This window comes from Oscarella lobularis, chromosome 12, assembly GCF_947507565.1.
Source record: "Oscarella lobularis chromosome 12, ooOscLobu1.1, whole genome shotgun sequence".
Taxonomy (NCBI): Eukaryota; Metazoa; Porifera; class Homoscleromorpha; order Homosclerophorida; family Oscarellidae; genus Oscarella; species Oscarella lobularis.
This window is the reverse complement of record NC_089186.1, coordinates 2,541,145-2,564,356: the sequence shown is the minus strand read 5'-3', so window position 1 is coordinate 2,564,356 and position 23,212 is coordinate 2,541,145. Positions and strand designations below refer to the sequence as shown.

Sequence of the window (23,212 nt, the reverse complement as noted above, 5' to 3'; positions counted from 1 at the left end):
ATCCCTCGTTATGACAAAACGACTTCTTCCTCTCTCGCCCGTGCTTTCCACTTCACAGTGGTAGGAGGTAGACGAGCCGTCTTCAATTTCATGCTGACTGTCAAGCAAAGCAACACTTTGCGCAATTTGTTCAAAGACACTCTCTGGAAGAGTAACTGTAGCACTTATGTTCATTGCCGTCCTAAATAGGCTTTGAAGACGAGTGCGTATGCTCTCCACGAAGTCAGGAAAAGCTGCTGTATCGAAAAAGTTGTTAACGTCGGCCAGAATTGCCTCTAAGCGATTCAAGAGAGCCTCCTTTGCGCGTGGAAAATCAGCCATTTCTGCTGCGCATGCGTTTTTTTTTATTATTCGTGCATGTGTTACAGCACTTCGAAGCAACAACAGCACTTCGAAGCAACAACAGTACTTCGAAGCAACAACAGTACTTCGAAGCAACAACAGTACTTCGAAGAAACAACAGTACTTCGAAGCAACAACAGCACTTCGAAGCAACAACAGTACTTCGAAGCAACAACAGTACTTCGAAGCAACAACAGCTGCACTTCGAAGCAACAACAGCACTTCGAAGCAACAACAGCACTTCGAAGCAACAACAGCACTTCGAAGCAACAATAGCTGCACTTCGAAGCAACAACAGTACTTCGAAGCAACAACAACATTACTTCGAAGCAACAACACCGAAACGTTGCTGCTTTGAACATAACAGCAACGTTGTTGCTTCGAAGTCCTGTTGTTACTTCAAGCTCTTATTTTTGACACAAATATACCGCCATACCTTACCCATTGCTAACCCGCTGCGTCTTTCAGTGGCAAGCGAACGAATGGCGTCACTCTACAGTACAGTGTAATCTGGTGTGATCGCTTATTGGATTGTCACAAAACCTGGGTGACATATGGTGACGTCAAGGAGTTACCGTATATGGTCAACATTCCATATATGGTCCCCCCGGAATCCGGGGGAAGCGGCACACAAGAAGATCAAAGAAGTTCCCCAGACCCTTTCCCCTTGGTGATTATTTATTAGAAAAATCTCAATCACAAACGGGGAAGGATGGTGACAGAAAACAAGGCAAAAACTCTAGCAGTTAACTGGGGCCCTAAAACTACTTGGTGAGAGTTAATATCACCAAGGGGGAAGGGTCTGGCTACGCGAGACTAGCTCGCGTTCACTCGCAAACGTCGGAAAACAACGAAACAGAGTGCGCAATCGGACAACTCTTATTCGAGAACACAATCGGCGACATTTCGTCGTACGATTCCATCGATTTGGCGTCGAACGAAGAAAACGGAGCAGAGTTACGGCTCCACAATGCGTCCATTATTACGGCACTTCCTGTAATCGCTTTCGACGACCATTCGACGACAAACGACGTCGTTTCAGCGATATGCTGGCTCGAACATCAAATCATCATCCAAATAAAAATCGAAGCGAATCGAAATAACATCGTTTTCGTCGACGTCTTTCTAAATCGAAAAGAATTGAATTTGAAAAGAAGAGAAATTCACGAAAAATTCCAACTCGTAATTTTTCATTTCATGCCTGATCTGACGTCAAAATGTAAGTAAATTCAATTAAAAATTGTAGCTAGTGCGTGAGAAATTTTCTTAGTTTACGATTTCCCACTTTTGGTTGCCCGGACGACGTGGATGGATTATACGAAATAGTCCTATCCAATGAGGAAACGCGTAAAATTCCCATTGACGCTCTCCCCACGGAATTGATACCAACGTTGAGATCATATCAAAAACAAGCGTTGGAATGGATGCTAGAGAGAGAAGAAAAAGAATCAAAAAGTAGCTAAGAAACACTTATTTATTAATAGTCTTCTTTACTCTATATCAGGTCTACTTCCGTCTTGGAGAGAAATCAAACTGAAAGACAATTCTAAACTCTACTACGACACAATAACTAAAACGTAAGATAATATTAATTAGTATTCTTTTATTGATTTTTTTCTTAGATTTTCAAATGATCAAAGTTCTCCGCCTTTTGAAATATTTCCTTGGAAGTGGTCACTCGCTCTGCGCGTGGCTGCTGGCCAATGAGATTGCGAGAATTCATTGCTTGGCACTCGGCAGATCCAGAGCCCTAGATAAATCGAGACCATTACGTCATCGATCGTGGCTTGCGCATGCGCTCAATCAGTAAAAGATAATGTAATTCCCGAAACAATAGAATCGTTACATTGGTGCGCAGGCGTACGTCATGGGGGCCTCAGCGACGAAAGGAGCGAAAAACGACGTGAATCCGCCTCTTCTAAGAAGCCGCGGTAGACAATCGAATAGAGAAATAGCCGTTTCGAACGTCATAGAGGCCTCTTCGACGAAAGAAGCGAAAAACGACGTGGATCCTCTTGTAAGAAGCCACGCGGCTAGAGAAATATTCGTTTCGAAGACGAATTCTAATTGTTGGTTGACAGACGCGGATCGCGATCGATCGATTGAGCGAGTTAGCCAATAACTGGAAAAAAAGGGAGGAATTGAAGAGTTTTCTTTCTAAGGAAGAAGGATTTCGATTAGAACAGGTATGGAATGGTTGCGTTTTTCTCATCACTGCACACCATTGTATTCTCCTTTTCGTTAGTACTTCGACGACTATTCATTACTTCACTATGTGGCGGGAAGAAAGTTTAAGACGAAGGAGGAAGCCGATGATTGGCTCAGTTATGCGATTGTGCAAAACAATCAACACATTGAAAACGAATCACGAATGGTATGAATACGTTTTGGATTGGTAAATGAATTGATGAGTGAATGCAGACTGAATTCCGCCCACTTCACTGTGCGTGCAAGTGTGGAAATATTTTTGGCGTTGAATGGCTCATCACTCACCGTGCAAATATCAACGTGAAAGACTACGTATGACTTGGAATTGACTTCATATGGTTTCACTCATCACTCTTTTTTAGAGAGGACGTACTCCATATTCTCATGCCTGTGCAAGTTCCGTTGACACAATGAAGAAAATGGTCTGTCTCAAAAAACGTGGATACATTTTGAAATCATTTGACATTGTAACCGAACTGATATCAACCCCCACCCAACAATAACTTTTGATTTATAGTTTTCGGCAGCTGAAAATAAATTTTCGTCAACTGAAAAAGCAAACGAGATTTTTCATTATCTCGTCAATAAAAAGAGATTGAGCGTAAACGCTAAATATAAGGTGATACAGGATGTGCTTCTGTTTGCTACATATGCAATATTTGTAATAGGTGGGGACCACTCCTCTGCATTGTGCCTGCGAGAATGGAAGCATTTCTGGAGTGAAATGGCTTGTGGAACACAACGCTGATATCAATAGCGTTGACCTGGTTACAAGATTTTTTCACTTTTGTGATACTTTATTCTTATTTCATCTTCAGGTGGGCAATGCGCCTTTTATGGATGCGTGTCAAAGTCGCATCGATCGTTTAGCGAAAGTTCGCTACTTGGGTGAAAAAGGAGCAAACTGTCAAGCAAAGGATCGCGTGAGATGTTGTTTATTTGCTACAAAGTCAATCAACAAATTGCCGTCTTTTTTATTCAGTATGGGAAGACGGCTTTGTTTTATGCCACTTTTGCCTATGGGTGTGAAGATGACGAAGTGAAAGATGTTCTTCGACATCTTGTCATTGAGAAAGACATTGATATCAATTCTGTTGATGAGGTCGCATTCTTACGATATTTCGCATTTTCGTTTGGCAATTCTATTTTTAGAAGGGAAGGACACCCTTATTGTACGCATGTTATTGTTATCGTCATCCTTCTTTCATCCTCATTCAGCAACTAATTGAATTAGGAGCTGATGTTTCTGCCAAAGATGAGGTTAGTCAGAATTCCTGTTCCTCACTCATTCTCTATTCAAGTATTTGTAGAACAAACAAAATGCATTGCATATGGCTGTACAGGGACATCCAAGCGTAAACAAATCAATTATTGATCTATTGATTGAGAAGGGTTGTGACGTCACCTGTCAAGACAAGGTGACGTGCTTTCATTCCTAATGAAAATAATTTATATACGTGAATTTCAGGAGGGAAAGAGACCTTTTGAGTTGGCTGAAGATGGTGAAACAAGAGCTCTCCTTCAACGGCATTACGTGCGTTGACATCATTTTGATTCAGTTCCCGTATGTAATTATTTTAGTAGGACGCCGCCCGATTTTCCGTTCTTAAAAAAAAACCAGACACGGTTTGTCCGGATTCAATTAAATTCTGCGTGGTTGGAGAAGAAATGGCGGGAAAAACGACGTACGTGAATTATCTTCTTGAACTCGATGAACTCCCACCTGACGAGAAAGATCGTACACCGGGTGTCGAGATCCGTAATCGTACACATAAGGAAATTGGCAAAGGATCGTGGTGGGACTTTGGTTCCCAACGCACATTCCACAGCGCACATGGGCTCTTCTTTCAAAAGTCCAATACAGTGTTCACTCTCGTCCTTCCAATTAAAAAAAAGATTTCGCAAGAAACGGTTGGTCGTCTTATAGAAGATGGACAATATTGGTGTGCGTTCACGAAAGCTTCAATGAGAACGCGTTTGTCTGAGGAAAAATCGCTCATTCGTCTTGTCATCATCTTCAATCTCATTGGTTTGAAAGAAAAGCCGGGAGTTGAAGTATGCGTTGACCTGCAATTAGTCGCAGATTGTCTTCAGGAAAAATTCAAAAAGACGTTTGACATTTCACACGTGATCGAAATGGATTGCAGCAAAAGCAAATCAAAACGCATGAAAGACTGCCGAGAAAAAATGAAGACGATTCGTGAAGAAATGCTCAAGGTAAATAACAGAGAAGTCGCTTCGTTCACTTGACTGATTTCTGTACGCAGACGGCGGGTGATGTTCCCAAACTGTGCCACGCTATTGAAAAGTATCTTTCTCTTCCCGACGAGAAGAGAAAGAGTCCATTGGCCTATTTTCTGACGAAGGACGAATTTGAGAAGTGGGTCGCTGATGAGGTCGGCATCACTTTGAATGAAGACGAGAATGAAGTCGCCGTTGAATATCTTGAGTCATCCGGAATAGTAAGTAAATATTTATCGGTATTAATTTTAATTATTTTGATGTAGATAATTAATCTGGGTAATTATATTTGCCTTCAACCCGCCTGGCTTTGTCGCAACGTCATCGGTCCTCTTCTCGCTCCGCCCACTTTCGTAACCGCCATTCCGCGTGAAAAATTCGGCAAAGTGTCAGAGAAAGACGTCAAATTCGCCCTGGAAAAATTCAATAGTAGTCTCAAAGAGAAAGGCCTTTCGTCTCAATCCGTGAAAGCAGACCAAGCAATCGAAGTTCTTACCTACCTGGAACTGTGCATTCCCCTCAGAGAAGAAAAAGGAATGTATCAGATTACCGCTCTTCTTAAGAATGAAATTCCGGCCAACGCTTGGATAGAAGATCCAGAGTTTGACGTGTATCGTGGCCAAAGATACGAGTGCTCTGAGTCGGTCTACATCATCTCGCCGTCGTCATTCGTCAGTCTCCAGTATCGCTGCTCTCGCATGGATCGTCGGGATAATGACGATAATGACGTCAAACATATCGTATGGAAAGACGGCATCAGATTAAGAAAGATCGTCGGTAGCAAAGAGATCCAGTGTCTCATCACAATGGGCGTAAAGAAAGGGCATCACTGCATCGACGTCGTTCTTCGCTGGGCGAGCAATGGCAACTGTGAAGCCGTCGCGAAGGAATTCCTCGACAAACTGAAGCTAATGATCTTTGACGTGTGCTACGAACGAAGTCCGGGAGTCATTGACTTTCTCGAATGGTTCTATTTGGACAGTTCTCACCTGAAAAAACTCAATGCTGACCCGGCTATTTATTCATTGGAGAAAGTCGATGCGAAAGTCAGTGGCAACTTTCTCGATGACAAGATATTTTCCATTCGACCAGACGAAGACGTTTGTTGCGTCCGAGACTTAGTAATCCTTGCACCTGAAATAGAGCTTCCTTCAGGTATTCGCACCGTTGAAAAATATTTTTCTTGATTTCTTTCTTTAGGCCCTTTTCCCGCCGATGACAAGCCGGTATCCGATGGCTTACTGAGGGCTTGCGCTGCCGTCGACGGAACAGAATTCGACGACATCTGTTTTTATTTTTACATCAAAAAAGACGATCGTCTTGAAATTTGCCAAAGCACTGCTGGCGTTGCTGCTCGTCGATTTGAAGTGCTGAGTCTGTGGAAGAAGCGAGAGAAGGCAGCAGCAACAGTAAGCCGACTTCTGGGGTGCTATGAAAAGATGAAGGTCGCTAGAAGTGTTATTGAAAATGAATACAAACAACTGTGCAAACAAGTGTGTCAACGTAAGTAGACTCTGTCTTTTTATGTTTTTGTCTCGGTGTGTGGCTGGCTAGACAGACTATCGTATTTTATTTAAACCTTTTGTGTTTTTTGTGGGGTTCTTTCATTTTGCATTGTTACTGTCTTGGAGGCGTGGTCAAGCGCTGTAGAAGTTTCTCACAAGCTTGGAGGCGTGGTTCAACGATGAAAGTTTACACGTCATCGATCGTGATAGGCTTGCGCGTGGGCATGCGCTCAATCATTTGAAAGATGCACCGGCTCGAACATGCAGAACGTCGTCGCTCCGCCTCTAGCTTAGTCTCAAGGCAAGGCGAATGAAAAAGCGTCTGCAAAACGATAACAGTTATTGACTAGAGTCGAGAGAGAGCAACTGGCTTCGAAACGAGCCAAAATCGAATCACTCATCGCTCGCGTTCACTCGCAAACGTCGGAAAACATCGAAACAGAGTGCGCAATCGGACAACTCTTATTCGAGAACACAATCGGCGACATTTCGTCGTACGATTCCATCGATTTGGCGTCGAACGAAGAAAACGGAGCAGAGTTACGGCTCCACAATGCGTCCATTATTACGGCACTCCCTGTGATCGCTTTCGACGACGATTCGACGACAAACGACGTCGTTTCAGCGATATGCTGGCTCGAACATCAAAACATGATCCAACTAAAAATCGAAGCGAACCGAGATAACATCGTTTTCGTCGACGTTTTGCTAAATCGAAAAGAATTGAATTTGAAGCGAAGAGAAATTCACGAAAAATTCCAACTCGTAATTTTTCATTTCATGCCCGATCTGACGTCAAAATGTAAGTAAATTCAATTAAAAAATTGTATCTAGTGCGTGAGAAATTTGCTAGTTTACGATTTCCCACATTTGATTGCCCCGGACGACGTGGATGGATTATATGAAATAGTCTTATCCAATCAAGAAACGCGGAAAATTCCCAATGACGCTTTAGTCTCCACGGAATTGATACCAACTATGAGATCATATCAAAACAAGCGTTGGAATGGATGCTAGAGAGAGAAGAAAAAGAATCCAAAGTAGCTAAGAAACACTTATATATTAATAGTCTCCTTTACTCTATATCAGGTCTACTTCCGTCTTGGAGAGAAATCAAACTGAAAGACAATTCAAAACTCTACTACGACACAATAACTAAAACGTAAGTTAATATTTAATTAGTATTCTTTTATTGATTTTTTCTTAGATTTTGAAATGATCAAAGTTCTCCGCCTTTTGAAATATTTCCTTGGAAGTGGTCACTCGCTCTGCGCGTGGCTGCTGGCCAATGAGATTGCGAGAATTCATTGCTTGGCACTCGGCAGATCCAGAGCCCTAAATCCAGAGCCGTATATAGAGACCGTTACGTCATCGATCGTGATTTGCGCATGCGCTCAATCAGTAAAAGATAATGTAATTCCCGAAACAATCCGTGTCAGTTTCCGCCGACAGGAAGAATCGTTACGTCATGGGGGCCTCGGCGACGAAAAAGGCCGTAAGAAGCCGCGGTAGACTATCGAATAGAGAACGCCGTGGATATTGGACCGGTGTAAATAGCGTAAGTCTATTCGTCGCGGCACGGGGTCGGGTTTAGCCTTCGACCCCCCTATTCGGAGAAAGAATGGCTCTAACCTTACGCTAATGTAACGTCGTCGTCTCTTCGGTTCTCGATCGTCGTCGCTCGCTCGCTGATTCGCTTCACCCGCTCGGCCCACTCTCGCGTACGTTCGTCAACGATTTTATTTAACTTCACTGCTCACACACTCGCACTCGACTACGTACAAGCACTCGACTACTCGACTGCTCGACTGACTCGCACACGCACAGACACCCCTACTTGCACACTCATACAGCCAATCATCGGCCGCGTCCACTTAACTAATTAAAAGACACCAAGGTCCCGGAGTACACTTGACTACACTAAACCCAACTCCGCCTAAACGAGAAAATCGGGCTGCGCTGGCCGAGCTATCGCGTCATATACCTGAAACGCTGCAGCCGGACGAATAGCTATTCACCCGGCTGGACCAATATCCACTTCGAATAGAGACATAGTCGTTTCGAAGACAAACTGCTTTTCCTCGCGAAAATTCACCGAAATTGGCTGATTGTTGCTTAGATCGACCGATTGGCCAAGATCATCGAGAAGGGAAATGAGGATGAATGGCGCGGTTTTCTTTCTGCAGAAAAAGGATTTCAATCTTCGCATGTATGGAATGGTTGCGTTTTTCATCGCTACACACCATTGTATTCTCCTTTTCGTTAGTTCGATCCTCGCTTGTCATTATTTCACTATGTGGCGGGAAGAGAGTTTGATTCGGCGGAGGAAGCCGATGATTGGCTCACTTATGCGATTGTGCAAAAGAATCAAGTCATTGAAAAGGAATCAGACCTGGTATCAATACGTTTTGGATTGGTAAATTAATTGATGCGTGGATGCAGATTTGTGGTCAACTCCGCCCACTAAACTGTGCGTGTTTGTGGGGAAATATTTTTGGCGTTGAGTGGCTCGTCAGTCACGGTGCGACTGTCAAAGTGAAAGCCAGTGTATGACTTGGAATTGATTTCATATGGTTGCACTCATCATTCTTTTTTAGATTGGACGTACGCCATATTCTCATGCCTGTTGTAGTTCTTTTGACACAATGAAGAAAATGCTCTATCTCGAAGAACATGGCTACATTTTGTCACCCTCTGAAATTGTAACAGAATTGATATCAACCCTCTCTCAACAATAACTTTTGATTTATAGGTTTGGGCAGCTGAAATTCAATTTTCGTCATTTGAAAAAGCAAACGAGATTTTTCATCATCTCGTCAATGAAAAGGGATTGAGTGTCAGCGCTACTGATTGGGTGATACATAATGTGCTTTTGTTTGCTACACGTGATATATTAGTAATAGGATGAGTGGACTCCTCTGCATCGTGCCTGCTGGCATGGAAGCATTTTTGGAGTGAAGTGGCTCGTGGAACACAAGGCTGATATCAATAGCGTCAATAAGGTTAGAAGATTTTACTTGTGATGCTTTTATTCTTATTTCATCTTCAGATGGGCACAACGCCTTTTATGTTGGCGTGTTCAAGTTCCATCAATCGTTCAGAGAAAGTTCGCTACTTGGGTGAAAAAGTAGCAAACTGTCAAGCAAAAGATCACGTGAGATGTTGTTTATTTGCTACAAATTAAACAAATCGCCGTCTTTTTTATTCAGAGAGGGAAGACGGCTTTGTTTCATGCCACCAATCCCTCAAAGTGTGAAGATGACGAAGTGAAAGATGTTCTTCGATATCTTGTCATTGTGAAAGGCATTGATATCAATTCTGTTGATAAGGTCGCATTCTTACGATATTTTGCATTTTGTTTGTTAATCCTATTTTAAGGAGGGAATGACACCCTTATTGTACGCATGTTATCAGTTTGATTCTTCTTTCCTTGTCATTCAGCAACTAATTGAATTAGGAGCTGATGTTTCTGCCACAGACCAGGTGATGTGTTTTCATTCTTAATTGAAAATGAATTTATTAACGTGAATTTTAGAACGGAAAGACACCTTATGAGGTGGCACGTGATGGTAAAATCAGAGCTCTCCTTCGAGAGCATTACGTACGTCATCATTTTGATTCTGTTTCCGAAAGTAATTATTTTAAAAGGACGCCGCCCGATTTTCCGTTCTTCAACGAGAAAAAGTTCCTCCTGATTCGATTAAATTCTGCGTGGTTGGCAGCGAAAAGGCGGGAAAAACGACGTACGTGAATTCTCTTCTTCAACTCAATGAACCCCCACCAAAAGATGAAGATCGCACACCCGGGGTTGATATCCATAATTGTGAAAATGAGAAAATTGGCAAAGGATCGTGGTGGGACTTTGGTGCCCAACCCACATTCCACAGCGCACATGGGCTCTTCTTTCAAAAGTCCAATACAGTGTTTACTCTCGTTCTTCCAATTCGAGAAAAGATTTTGGATGAAACGTTTGGTCGTCTTTTAGAAGAAGGACAATTTTGGTGTGCGTTCACGAAAGCTTCAATGAGAACGCGCTTGTCTGACGAAAAATCGCTCATTCGTCTTGTCGTCATCTTCAATCTCATTGGTTTCAATGAGGAGGCGGAATTGAAAGTATGCGTCAAGCTGGAACAAGTTGCAAAACTTCTTCAGGAAAAATTCCAAAAGACGTTTGACATTTCACACGTGATCGAAATGGATTGCAGCAAAAGCCAATCGGATTGCATGAAAGACTGCCGAGAAAAAATGAAAAGAATTCGTGAAGAAATGCTTAAGGTAAATAACAGAGAAGTCACTTTGTTCGCTTACTTTGTTCGCTTGAGTGATTTCTGTACGCAGACGGCGGTTGATGTTCCCAAACTGTGCCACGCTATTGAAGAGTATCTTTCTCTTCCCGACGAGAAGAGAAAGAGTCCATTGGCGTATTTTGTGACAAGGGACGAATTTGAGAAGTGGGTCGCTAAAGAGGTCGGCATCACTTTGAATGAAGACGAGAGGAAAGTCGCCGTTGAATATCTTGAGTCATCCGGAATAGTAAGTAAATATTTATTAGTATTAATTTTAATTAATTAATTATTTTGATGTAGATAATTAATGTGGGTCGTCGTATTTGCGTTCGACCCGTCTGGCTTTGTCACAACGTCATCGGTCCTCTTCTCGCTCCGCACTGGTTCCTCTTCGGCATGCCGCGTGAAAAATTCGGCAAAGCATCGAAGGAAGACATCGAATCCGCTCTTAGGGCTTTTGAAAGTTACCTGAAAAAGAAAGAAACGCCGTCTCCGTTTGTGGTGACAGCCGATGAAGCAATCGAAGTTCTTCGCTTCCTCGAACTGTGCTATCCATTGGACGGCAAGCCTGGAGTGTATCAAATTACCGCTCTTCTTGATGATAAAATGCCTCGCAACGCGTGGTATGAAGATTCTACGTTGGACATGTATCGTGGCCAACGATACGAATGCGCTCAAGTTGTTGACATCATCTCGCCGTCGTCATTCGTCATTCTTCAATGTCGCTGCTATCACATGCCCAACGTGAGGCACAGAGCGTGGAAGAACGGCATCAAATTAATAAAGATCGTCGACGATAAAGAAGTCGAGTGTCTCATCACAATGGGCACGAAGATGAGCCACTATTGCATAGACGTCATCGTTCGCTTGTCCAGCAATGACAGATGTGAGGCGGTAGCGAAGGAATTCCTCGACCAGCTGAAATCAATGATCGCTCGAGTTTGCGACGAAAGAAGTCCGGGTGTAATTCTCGACTGGTTCTACTTGGACAGTTCTCATCTCCAACGACGCGACGAAGATCCGGCTATTTATTCGGCACGTGACGTCGATCAGAAGGTCAATGACAAGGCTTTCGATCACAAGCTCTTCTCCGCTCGACCAGAAGGAGAAATCCGTTCCCGTATCAGAGACTTGGTCATCCTTGTACCTGGAACTGGTCGCGCTTCAGGTATGTGCTCCGATAGAATTTTAAACACCGATAATTTCTCTTTTTAGTGTCCTTTCCCGCCGACGACGAGCCGGTTTCCGATGCGTTGATGAAAGCATGTGCTTCTATCGACGGATCGAAATGGGAAACTCTTGCTATTGATCTCGATATTAGCTTGAACGATCGAACGAATATTGGCGAATTCACTCGCGATAACTTTGCTCGTATGTTCAAGGTTCTGGAGCTGTGGAAAAAGCAATCAAGGTCGTCGACAGTGGGCCAGCTTCTACGTTCGTTTAGAGAGTTTATCGGCATCAGTCGAAGAGCTATAGAAAAGAAATTCAATGAGCTCAGCGGTCAGTAGAAGTTGGGCGTTTTCTCGCTCTCAGGAATCCCTATTTATAATCAACCTATTTTATTGGTACTTTTTCATTTTTCTGTTGTTAGGCTTTTGTTTTGTCACTGGCTTGGAGGCGTGGTCAAGCGCTAGTAATCTAGCTTAGAGGCGTGGTCCAATGAAGAAAGTTTACACGTCATCGATCGTGACGAACTTGCGCGTACGCATGCTCTCAATCATTTGGAAGATGAACCGGCTCGAACATGCAGAACGTCGTCGCTCCTCCTCTAGCTTAGTTTCAAGGCAAGACGAATGAAAAGCGTCTGCAAAACGATGAGAATTATTGAATAGAGTCGAGAGAGAGCAATTGGCTTCGAAACGAGCCAAAATCGAATCGCTCATCGCTCGCGTTCACTCGCAAACGTCGGAAAACATCGAAACAGAGTGCGCACTCGGACAGCTCTTATTCGAGAACACAATCGGCGACATTTCGTCGTACGATTCCATCGATTTGGCGTCGAACGAAGAAAACGGAGCAGAGTTACGGCTCCACAATGCGTCCATTATTACGGCACTCCCTGTAATCGCTTTCGACGACGATTCGACGACAAACGACGTCGTTTCAGCGATATGCTGGCTCGAACATCAAAACATCATCCAACTAAAAATCGAAGCGAATCGAAATAACATCGTTTTCGTCGACGTTTTGCTAAATCGAAAAGAATTGAATTTGAAGCGAAGAGAAATTCACGAAAAATTCCAACTCGTAATTTTTCATTTCATGCCCGATCTGACGTCAAAATGTAAGTAAATTCATTTAAGAAATTGTATCTAGTGCGTGAGAAATTTGCTTAGTTTACGATTTCTCACATTTGGTTGCCCCGGACGACGTGGATGAATTATATGAAATAGTCTTATCCAATCAGAAACGCGGAAAATTCTTAATGACGCTTTAGTCCCCACGGAATTGATACCAACTATGAGATCATATCAAAACAAGCGTTTGAATGGATGCTAGAGAGATGAGAAAAAGAATCAAAAAGTAGCTAAGAAACACTTATATATTTATAGTCTCCTTGACTCTATATCAGGTCTACTTCCGTCTTGGAGAGAAATCAAACTGAAAGACAATTCTAAACTCTACTACGACACAATAACTAAAACGTAAGTTAATTTTTAATTAGTATTCTTTTATTGATTTTTTCTTAGATTTTGAAATGATCAAAGTTCTCCGCCTTTTGAAATATTTCCTTGGAAGTGGTCACTCGCTCTGCGCGTGGCTGCTGGCCAATGAGATTGCGAGAATTCATTGCTTGGCACTCGGCAGATCCAGAGCCCTAGATATAAATAGAGACCGTTACGTCATCGATCGTGATTTACGCATGCGCTCAATCAGTAAAAGATAACAACGTAATTCCCGAAACAATCCGTGTCAGTTTCCGCCGACAGGAAGAATCGTTACAGCGTACGTCATGGGGGCCTCTGCGACGAAGAAGGCCGTAAGAAGCCGCGGTAGACTATCGAATAGAGAACGCCGTGGATATTGGACCGGCAGCCGGGCGAATAGCTATTCACCCGGCTGGACCAATATCCACTTCGAATAGAGAAATAGTCGTTTCGAAGACAAACTGCTTTTCCTCGCGAAAATTCACCGAAATTGGCTGATTGTTGCTTAGATCGACCGATTGGCCAAGATCATCGAGAAGGGAAATGAGGATGAATGGCGCGGTTTTCTTTCTACAAAAAAAGGATTTCGATCTGATCAGGTATGGAATGGTTGCGTTTTTCATCGCTGCACAATATTGTATTCTCCTTTTCGTTAGTTCGACTTTGACTTGTCATTATTTCACTATGTGGCGGGAAGAGAGTTTGATTCGGCGGAGGAAGCCGATGATTGGCTCAGTTATGCGATTGTGCAAAAGAATCAAGACATTGAAAAGAAATCATTTGGGGTATGAATACGTTTTGGATTGGTAAATTAATTGATGCGTGGATGCAGTTGAGACTCCGCCCACTTCACTGTGCGTTGAAGTGGGGAAATATTTTTGGCGTTGAGTGGCTCGTCACTCACGGTGCAAATATCAACGTGGACGACGCGGTATGACTTGGAATTGATTTCATATGGTTTCACTCATCACTCTTTTTTTAGTTTGGACATACGTCATACCCTTATGCCTGTGCAAGTTCCGTTGACACAATGAAGAAAATGCTTTGTCTCGAAAAACGTGGATACATTTTGGATTCATTTGACATTGTAACCGAATTGATATCAACCCTCTCGCAACAATAACTTTTGATTTATAGTTTTGGGCAGCTGAAAATGGATTTTCGTCATATGAAAAAGCAAACGAGATTTTTCATCATCTCGTCAATGAAAAGGGATTGAGTGTCGACGCCATTAGTCACGTGATATATGATGTGCTTTTGTTTGCTACATGTGCAATATTTGTAATAGATTGGGCGGACTCCTCTGCATGGTGCCTGCATGCGTGGAAGAATTTTTGGAGTGAAATGGCTTGTGGAACACAACGCTGATATCAATAGCGTCGACGATGTTAGAAGATTTCACTTGTGATACTTTTATTCTTATTTCATCTTCAGTGGAACAAAACGCCTTTTATGTGGGCGTGTTCAAGTTCCTTCAATCGTTCAGCGACAGTTCGCTACTTGGATGAAAAAGGAGCGGACTGTCGAGCAAAAGATGAAGTGAGATGTTGTTTATTTGCTACAAATTCGATCGACAAATTTTTGTCTTTTTTTATTCAGAAAGGGCAGACGGCTTTGTTTCATGCCACCGACCCCTCAAAGTGTGAAGATGACGAAGACTTGAAAGATGTTCTTCGATATCTTGTCATTGAGAAAGGCATTGATATCAATTCTGTTAATGAGGTCGCATTCTTACGATATTTCGCATTTTCGTTTGGCAATTATATTTTTAGGAGGAAATGACACCCTTATTGTACGCATGTGATGAACATCCTTCTTTCATCGTCATTCAGCAACTAATTGAATTAGGAGCTGATGTTTCTCTCAGAGATGAGGTTAGTAAAGAAATCTCCTTCCTCACTCGTTCTCTATTCAATTCTTTGTAGAATGAAGAAAATGCATTGCATATCGCTGCACAGGGATTTTCAAGCACTGACAAGTCAATTATTGATCTATTGATTGAGAAGGGTTGTGACGTCACCTGTCAGGACAAGGTGATGTGTTTTCATTCTAAATTGAAAAAGAATTTATTAACGTGAATTTTAGAACGGAAAGACACCTTATGAGGTGGCCGAAGATGGTGAAGTGAGAGCTCTTCTACGACGGCATTACGTACGTCATCATTTTGATTCTGTTTCCGAAAGTAATTATTTTAATAGGACGCCGCTCGATTTTCCGTTCTTCAACAAAGAGAAAAAGTTCCTCCGGATTCGATTAAATTCTGCGTGGTTGGCAGCGAAAAGGCGGGAAAAACGACGTACGTGAATTCTCTTCTTCAACTCAATGAACCCCCACCAAAAGATGAAGATCGTACACCCGGGGTTGATATTCGTAATTGTGAAAATGAGGAAGTCGGCAAAGGATCGTGGTGGGACTTTGGTGCCCAACCCACATTCCACAGCGCACATGGGCTCTTCTTTCAAAAGTCCAATACAGTGTTTACTCTCGTCCTTCCAATTCGAGAAAAGGTTTCATCAGAAACAATTCGTCGTCTTTTAGAAGAAGGACAATTTTGGTGTGCGTTCACGAAAGCTTCAATAAGAACGCGTTTGTCTGACGAAAAATCGCTCATTCGTCTTGTCGTCATCTTCAATCTCATTCGTTTCAATGAAGAGGCGGGATTCAAAGTATGCGTCAAGCTGGAACAAGTTGCAAAACAACTTCAGGAAAAATTCCAAAAGACGTTTGACATTTCACACGTGATCGAAATGGATTGCAGCAAGAGCCAATCGGATTGCATGAAAGACTGCCGAGAAAAAATGAAAAGAATTCGTGAAGAAATGCTCAAGGTAAATAACAGAGAAGTCACTTTGTTCACTTGAGTGATTTATGTACGCAGACGGCGGATGATGTTCCCAAACTGTGCCATGCTATTGAAGAGTATCTTTCTCTTCCCGACGAGAAGAGAAAGAGTCCATTGGCGTATTTTCTGACGAGGGACGAATTCGAGAAGTGGGTCGCTGATGAGGACCTCGGCATCACTTTGAATGAAGACGAAAGAAAAGTCGCCGTCGAATATCTCGAGTCATCCGGAATAGTAAGTAAATATTTATGAGGATTTATTTTAATTATTTTGATGTAGATAATTAATCTGGGTCGTCGTATTTGCGTTCGACCCGTCTGGCTTTGTCGCAACGTCATCGGTCCTCTTCTCGCACCGGACTGGTTCCCCTTCAGCCTGCCGCGTGAAAAATTTGGCAAAGCGTCGAAGGAAGACATCAAATCAGCTCTGAGCACTTTTGAAAGTTATCTGAGTAAGAAAGGCACTCCGTCTCTATTCGAGGTGGAAGCAGACGAAGCAATCGAAGTTCTTCTCTTCCTCGAACTGTGCATTCCTCTCGAAGGAGGAATGTATCAGATTACTGCTCTTCTTAACGATGAAATTCCGGCCAACGCTTGGGCAGAAGATCCAAAGTTTGACGTATATCGTGGCCAACGATACGAGTGCGATAAGTCGGTCGACATCATCTCGCCGTCGTCATTCGTCATTCTCCAGTCTCGCTGCTCTCGCATGAATAACGTCAGCCATATCGTATGGAAAGACGGCATCAGATTAATAAATATCGTCGGTAGCAAAGTGATCCGGTGTCTCATCACAATGAGCATAAAGAAAGAGCGCCACTGCATCGACGTCGTCCTTCGCTGGTCGAGGAAAGACGACTGTGAAGCCGTCGCGAAGGAATTCCTCGACGAGCTCAAGTCAATGATCGCTGCCGTATGCGACGAACGAAGTCCGGGAGTCATTCTCAACTGGTTCTATTTGGACAGTTCTCACCTGAAACAACTCAATTCTGACCCGGCTATTTATTCATCGAGGGAAGTCGATCAGAAAGTCAGTGGCAGCTCTCTCCATCACAAGATACTTTCCATTCGGCCAGAAGGAGATAACGTTTGTTGCATCCGAGACTTAGTAATCCTTGCACCTGAAATAGAGTTTCCTTCAGGTATTCGCACCTTTTGAGGAAAAAATGTTTCTATTATTTTTCTTTAGGCTCTTTTCCCGCCGATGACGAGCCGGTGTCGGATGGGTTACTGAAGTCTTGCGCTGCCATCGACGGAACAGAACTGGACAACATCTGTTTATATTTTGACATCAAAAAAGACGATCGTCTTGAAATTTGCCAAAGCACTACTGGCGTTCCTGCTCGTCGATTTGAAGCGCTGAGTCTGTGGAAGAAGCGAGAGGAGGCAGCAGCAACAGTAAACCGACTTCTGGGGTGGTATGAAAAGATGGGCTTCTCTAGACGTTTTATTAGAGAAAAATACGAACAAATGTGTCAAGGTAAGTAGACTCTGTCTTTTTGTGTTTTTCGTCTCGGTGGATGGCTAGGCAGACTATCGTATTTTAATTAGACCTTTTGTGTTTTTTGTGAGGTTCTTTCATATTGCATTGTTACTGGCTTGGAGGCGTGGTCAAGCGCTGTAGAAGTTTCTCACAAGCTTGGAGGCGTGGTCCAACGATGAAAGTTTACACGTCATCGATCGTGATAGGCTTGCGCGTGGGCATGCGCTCAATCATTTGATGCACCGGCTCGAACATGCGTCGCTCCGCCTCTAGCTTAGTCTCAAGGCAAGGCGAATGAAAAAAGCGTCTGAAAAACGATGAGAATTATTGAATAGAGTCGAGAGCGAGCAATTGGCTTCGAAACGAGCCAAAATCCAATCGCTCTTCGCTCGCGTTCGCTCGCAAACGTCGGAAAACATCGAAACAGAGTGCGCAATCGGACAACTTTTATTCGAGAACACAATCGGCGACATTTCGTCGTACGATTCCATCGATTTGGCGTCGAACGAAGAAAACGGAGCAGAGTTACGGCTCCACAATGCGTCCATTGTTACGGCACTCCCTGTGATCGCTTTCGACGACGATTCGACGACAAACGACGTCGTTTCAGCGATATGCTGGCTCGAAAATCAACTAAAAATCGAAGCGAATCGAAACATCGTTTTCGTCGACGTTTTGCTGAATCGAAAAGAAATTGAATTTGAAACGAAGAGAAATTCACGAAAAATTCCAACTCGTAATTTTTCATTTCATGCCGGATCTGTCGTCAAAATGTAAGTAAATTCAATTAAAAAATTGTAGCTAGTGCGTGAGAAATTCGCCTAGTTTACGATTTCCCACATTTGGTTGCCTCGTTGCGAAGTGGATGGATTATATGAAATCGTCCTATCCAATCAGGAAACGCTGAAAATTCCCGATGACGCTTTAGTCCCTACGGAATTGATACCAACAATGAGATCATATCAAAACAAGCGTTGGAATGGATGCTAGAGAGAGAAGAAAAAAATTAAAAAGTAGCTAAGAAACACTTACATATTAATAGTCTTCTTTACTCTATATCAGGTCTACTTCCGTCTTGGAGAGAAATCAAACTGAAAGACAATTCCAAACTCTACTACGACACAATTACTAAAACGTAAGTTAATATTTAATTAGTATTCTTTTATTAATTTCTTTCTTTGATTTTCAAATGATCAAAGTTCTCCGCCTTTTGAAATATTTCCTTGGAAGTGGTCACTCGCTCTGCGCGTGGCTGCTGACCAATGAGATTGCAAGAATTCATTGCTTGGCACTCGGCAGATCCATAGCCCTAGATAAATCGAGACCGTTACGTCATCGATCGTGATTTACGCATGCGCACAATCAGTAAAAGATAATGTAATTCCCGAAACAATCCGTGTCAGTTTCCGCCGACAGGAAGAATCGTTACAGCGTACGTCATGGAGGCCTCTGCGACGAAAAAGGCCGTAAGAAGCCGCGGTAGACTATCGAATAGAGAACGCCGTGGATATTGGACCGGTGTAAATAGCGTAAATCTATTCGTCGCGGCACCGGGTCGGGTTTAGCCTTCGACCCCCAATTCGGAGAAAGAATGGCTCTAACCTAACGCTAAACCCAACTCCGCCTAAACTAAACTGGCTGCGCTGGCCGAGCTATCGCGTCATGCCTGAAACGCTGCAGCCGGACGAATTGAATTCACCCGGCTGGAACCAATATCCACTTGGACCACTTTGAATAGAGAAGTAGTCGTTTCGAAAACAAACTGCTTTTCCTCGCGAAAATTCACCGAAATTGGCTGATTGTTGCTTAGATCGACCGATTGGCCAAGATAATCAAGAAGGGAAATGAGGATAAATTGCGCCGTTTTCTTTCTGCAGAAAAAGGATTTCGATCTGAGCAGGTATGGAATGGTTGCGTTTTTCATCGCTACACGCCATTGTATTCTCCTTTTCGTTAGTTCAATCGTCGCTTTCCATTATTTTACTATGTGGCGGGAAGAGAGTTTGATTCGGCGGAGGAAGCCGATGAGTGGCTCAGTTATGCGTTTGTGCAAAAGATTCAAGTCATTGAAAATACATCAGTTTTCGTATGAATACGTTTTGGATTGGTAAATTAATTGATGCGTGGATGCAGATTTTTGGTGGATTCCGCCCACTAGACTGTGCGTGTCGGTGGGGAAATATTTTTGGCGTTGAGTGGCTCGTCACTCACGGTGCGGATGTCAACGTGAAAGCCGGTGTATGACTTGGAATTGATTTCATATGGTTGCACTCATCATTCTTTTTTAGCATGGAATTTCGTCATATTCTTTTGCCTGTCGAAGTTCCGTTGACACAATGAAGAAAATTCTCTGTCTCGAAGAACATGGATACATTTTGTCACCATCTGATATTGTAACAGAATTGATATCAACCCTCTCGCAACAATAACTTTTGATTTATAGATTTGGGCAGCTGGGAATCAATTTTCGTCATTTGAAAAAGCAAACGAGATTTTTCATCATCTCGTCAATGAAAAGGGATTGAGTGTCGACGCTACTAATCAAGTGATATATGATGTGCTTTTGTTTGCTACATGTGATATATTTGTAATAGTTGGATGGCAACACTCCTCTGCATTTTGCCTGTGAGAATGGAAGCATTTTTGGAGTGAAGTGGCTCATGGAACACAATGCTGATATCTATAGCGTCGCCAAGGTTAGAAGATTTCACTTGTGATACTTTTTATTCTCATTTCATCTTCAGTGGGGCCAAACGCCTTTGATGTCGGCGTGTCTCAGTTTCATCAATCGTTTAGCTAAAGTTCGCTACTTGGGTGAAAAAGGAGCAAACTGTCAAGCAAAAGATCACGTGAGATGTTGTTTATTTGCTACAAATTCAATCTACAAATTGCCGTCTTTTTTATTCAGGAAGGGAAAACGGCTTTGTTTCATGCCATCGATCACTACTCAGAGTGTGAAGATGATGAAGTGAAAGATGTTCTTCGATATCTTGTCAAGTTAGGAGCTGATCTTTCTGCCACAGACAAGGTTAGTCAGAATTCTTGTTCCTCACTCGTTCTCCATTCAAGTATTTGTAGAACAAACAAAATGCATTGCATATGGCCGCAAAGAGAGGCGTAGACAAGTCAATTATTGATCTATTGATTGAGAAGGGTTGTGACGTCACGTGTCAGGACAAGGTGATGTGTTTTCATTCTAAATTGAAAAAGAATTTATTAACGTGAATTTAAGAACGGAAAGACGCCTTATGAGGTGGCCGAAAAAGGTGAAACAAGAGCTCTCCTTCGACAGCATTACGTACGTCATCATTTTGATTCAGTTCCCGTATGTAATTATTTTAATAGGATGCCGCTCGATTTTCCGTTCTTCAACAAAGAGAAAAAGTTCGTCCGGATTCGATTAAATTCTGCGTAGTTGGCAGCGAAAAGGCGGGAAAAACGACGTTGGTGAATTCTCTTCTTCAACTCAATGAACCCCCACCAAAAGATGAAGATCGTACACCCGGGGTTGATATCCATAATTGTGAAAATGAGGAAGTTGGCAAAGGATCGTGGTGGGACTTTGGTGCCCAACCCACATTCCACAGCGCACATGGGCTCTTCTTTCAAAAGTCCAATACAGTGTTTACTCTCGTTCTTCCAATTCGAGGAAAGGTTTCATCAGAAACAATTCGTCGTCTTTTAGAAGAAGGACAATTTTGGTGTGCGTTCACGAAAGCTTCAATGAGAACGCGTTTGTCTGACGAAAAATCGCTCATTCATCTTGTCGTCATCTTCAATCTCATTGGTTTTAATAAGGAGCCGGGATTCAAAGTATGCGTCAAGCTGGAACAAGTTGCAAAACTTCTTCAGGAAAAATTCCAAAAGACGTTTGACATTTCACACGTGATCGAAATGGATTGCAGCAAGAGCCAATCGGATTGCATGAAGGACTGCCGAGAAAAAATGAAAAGAATTCGCGAAGAAGTGCTCAAGGTAAATAGCGGAGAAGTCACTTTGTTCACTCGAGTGATTTCTGTACGCAGACGGCGGATGGTGTTCCCAAACTGTGCCACGCTATTGAAGAGTATCTTTCTCTTCCCGACGTGAAGAGAAAGAGTCCATTGGCCTATTTTCTGACGAGGGACGAATTTGAGAAGTGGGTCGCTAAAGAGGTCGGCATCACTTTGAACAAAGACGAGAAAAAGGTCGCCGTCGAATATCTTGAGTCATCCGGAATAGTAAGTAAATATTTATGAGTATTTATTTTAATTCTTTTGATGTAGATAATTAATCTGGGTGATCGTATTTGCGTTCGACCCGTCTGGCTTTGTCGCAACGTCATCGGTCCTCTTCTCGCACCGGACTGGTTCCCCGTCAGCCTGCCGCGTGAAAAATTCGGCAAAGTGTCAAAGGAAGACATTGAATCCGCCCTGGGAACATTCGAAAGCTATCTGAGTAAGAAAGGCACTCCGTCTCCATTCGTGGTGGCAGCAGACGAAGCAATCAAAGTTCTTCGCCACCTCGAACTGTGCATTCGCCTCGAAGAAGGAATGTATCAGATTACTGCTCTTCTTAACGATGAAATTCCGGCCAACGCTTGGATTGAAGATTCGACGTTTAACGTATATCGTGGCCAACGATACGAGTGCGCTGAGTCGGTCGACATCATCTCGCCGTCGTCATTCGTCATTCTCCAGTCTCGCTGCTTTCGCATGGATAACGTCAGCCATATCGTATGGAAAGACGGCATCAGATTAATAAAGATCGTCGGTAGCAGATTGATCCAGTGTCTCATCACAATGGGCGTAAAGAAAGGGCATCACTGCATCGACGTCGTCCTTCGCTGGGCGAGCAAAGACGACTGTGAAGCCGTCGCGAAGGAATTCCTCGACGAGCTCAAGTCAATGATCGCTGACGTATGCGACGAACGAAGTCCTGGAGTCATTCTCGACTGGTTCTATCTGGACAGTTCTCATCTGAAACAACTCAATTCTGACCCGGCTGTTTATTCATCAAGGGAAGTCGATCAGAAAGTCAGTGGCAGCTCTCTCGATCACAAGATACTTTCCATTCGTCCAGAAGGAGATAACGATATTTGCATCAGAGACTTAGTCATCCTTGCACCTGAAATCGAGTTTCCTTCAGGTATTCGCACCTTTGAAAATTCTTTTTCTATTATTCTTTATTTAGGCCCTTTTCCCGCTGATGACGAGCCCGTGTCCAATGCGTTGATGAAAGCATGTGCTTCTATCGACGGATCGAAATGGGAAACTCTTGCTATTGCTCTCGATATTAGCTTGAACGATCGAAAGGACATTGGCGAATTCACTCGCGAGAACTTCTCTCGTATGTTCAAGGTTCTGGAGCTGTGGAAAAAGCAATCAACGTCGTCGACAGTGGGCCAGCTTCTATGTGCGTTTAGAGAGTTTTGTGACATCAGCCGAAGAGCTATAAAAAAGAAATTCAATGAGCTCAGCGGTCAGTAGAAGTTGGGCGTTTTTTCGCTGTCAGGAATTCCTATTTTTAATCAACCAATTTTGTTATACGTTTTTGTCACTGGTTTCGAGGCGTGGTCAAGAGCTGGATTACTCCAGCTTGGAGGCGTGGTCCAATGAATGAAAGTTTACACGTAATCGATCGTGATACTGTAGGCTTGCGCGTGGGCATGCGCTC

At 43.1% G+C, this 23,212-nt stretch overlaps 4 protein-coding genes and 1 long non-coding RNA gene across 10 annotated transcripts; 4 read left to right on the top strand and 1 right to left on the bottom strand.

Annotated features, from left to right (window-relative positions):
* The first annotated feature begins 1,154 nt into the window (after nt 1-1,154).
* On the top strand, nt 1,155-6,421 carry LOC136194094 (death-associated protein kinase 1-like). The gene is made up of 20 exons (XM_065983136.1): nt 1,155-1,561; nt 1,613-1,797; nt 1,847-1,919; nt 1,965-2,148; nt 2,201-2,359; nt 2,424-2,528; nt 2,588-2,716; nt 2,764-2,862; nt 2,913-3,017; nt 3,068-3,169; nt 3,219-3,317; nt 3,369-3,473; nt 3,533-3,652; nt 3,703-3,810; nt 3,861-3,968; nt 4,019-4,084; nt 4,135-4,767; nt 4,818-5,012; nt 5,058-5,946; nt 5,992-6,421. The coding sequence occupies exons 5-20, from the start codon at nt 2,210-2,212 to the stop codon at nt 6,300-6,302; spliced, it is 3,324 nt and encodes a 1,107-aa protein (XP_065839208.1). The 5' UTR covers nt 1,155-1,561; nt 1,613-1,797; nt 1,847-1,919; nt 1,965-2,148; nt 2,201-2,209; the 3' UTR covers nt 6,303-6,421.
* Nucleotides 6,422-6,463: 42 nt separating this feature from the next.
* On the top strand, nt 6,464-12,265 carry LOC136194098 (death-associated protein kinase 1-like). 4 transcript variants are annotated; one of them, XM_065983142.1, is made up of 20 exons: nt 6,464-6,597; nt 6,647-7,098; nt 7,150-7,336; nt 7,386-7,458; nt 7,504-7,697; nt 7,749-7,791; nt 8,416-8,505; nt 8,563-8,691; nt 8,739-8,843; nt 8,894-8,998; nt 9,049-9,150; nt 9,200-9,298; nt 9,346-9,450; nt 9,506-9,625; nt 9,675-9,779; nt 9,832-9,897; nt 9,945-10,571; nt 10,635-10,829; nt 10,883-11,750; nt 11,798-12,265. In XM_065983142.1, exons 6-20 carry the CDS (start codon nt 7,765-7,767, stop codon nt 12,091-12,093), a joined length of 3,039 nt encoding a protein of 1,012 aa, XP_065839214.1. In that variant the 5' UTR covers nt 6,464-6,597; nt 6,647-7,098; nt 7,150-7,336; nt 7,386-7,458; nt 7,504-7,697; nt 7,749-7,764; the 3' UTR covers nt 12,094-12,265. The 4 variants fall into 4 exon arrangements, with proteins under 4 accessions (XP_065839214.1, XP_065839212.1, XP_065839213.1 ...); XM_065983140.1 differs by having other exon boundaries at nt 7,749-7,854; XM_065983141.1 differs by having other exon boundaries at nt 7,504-7,791.
* On the bottom strand, nt 7,338-8,183 carry LOC136194112 (uncharacterized). The gene is made up of 2 exons (XR_010671518.1): nt 7,929-8,183; nt 7,338-7,631 (listed from the first exon to the last, which is right to left on the bottom strand). It is a non-coding gene; the product is annotated as an uncharacterized lncRNA (long non-coding RNA).
* Nucleotides 12,266-12,290: 25 nt separating the features above from the next.
* LOC136194093 (death-associated protein kinase dapk-1-like) lies at nt 12,291-17,678 on the top strand. 2 transcript variants are annotated; one of them, XM_065983134.1, is made up of 21 exons: nt 12,291-12,369; nt 12,418-12,869; nt 12,922-13,108; nt 13,158-13,230; nt 13,276-13,461; nt 13,516-13,565; nt 13,743-13,832; nt 13,890-14,018; nt 14,066-14,164; nt 14,216-14,320; nt 14,371-14,472; nt 14,522-14,620; nt 14,668-14,772; nt 14,833-14,955; nt 15,006-15,107; nt 15,159-15,266; nt 15,319-15,384; nt 15,432-16,061; nt 16,112-16,309; nt 16,355-17,216; nt 17,264-17,678. In XM_065983134.1, the coding sequence occupies exons 5-21, from the start codon at nt 13,284-13,286 to the stop codon at nt 17,560-17,562; spliced, it is 3,345 nt and encodes a 1,114-aa protein (XP_065839206.1). In that variant the 5' UTR covers nt 12,291-12,369; nt 12,418-12,869; nt 12,922-13,108; nt 13,158-13,230; nt 13,276-13,283; the 3' UTR covers nt 17,563-17,678. The 2 variants fall into 2 exon arrangements, with proteins under 2 accessions (XP_065839206.1, XP_065839207.1); XM_065983135.1 differs by having other exon boundaries at nt 13,276-13,565.
* Nucleotides 17,679-17,755: 77 nt separating this feature from the next.
* Nucleotides 17,756-23,182, top strand: LOC136194099 (death-associated protein kinase 1-like). 2 transcript variants are annotated; one of them, XM_065983143.1, is made up of 20 exons: nt 17,756-17,842; nt 17,893-18,330; nt 18,383-18,570; nt 18,620-18,692; nt 18,757-18,922; nt 18,974-19,023; nt 19,368-19,457; nt 19,515-19,643; nt 19,691-19,795; nt 19,846-19,950; nt 20,001-20,102; nt 20,152-20,253; nt 20,302-20,406; nt 20,466-20,585; nt 20,636-20,737; nt 20,790-20,855; nt 20,903-21,532; nt 21,583-21,777; nt 21,823-22,684; nt 22,730-23,182. In XM_065983143.1, exons 5-20 carry the CDS (start codon nt 18,910-18,912, stop codon nt 23,023-23,025), a joined length of 3,072 nt encoding a protein of 1,023 aa, XP_065839215.1. In that variant the 5' UTR covers nt 17,756-17,842; nt 17,893-18,330; nt 18,383-18,570; nt 18,620-18,692; nt 18,757-18,909; the 3' UTR covers nt 23,026-23,182. The 2 variants fall into 2 exon arrangements, with proteins under 2 accessions (XP_065839215.1, XP_065839216.1); XM_065983144.1 differs by lacking the exons at nt 17,756-17,842; nt 17,893-18,330; nt 18,383-18,570; ... (2 more) ...; nt 18,974-19,023; nt 19,368-19,457 and having other exon boundaries at nt 19,607-19,664; nt 19,716-19,795.
* The last annotated feature ends 30 nt before the right edge of the window (nt 23,183-23,212 follow it).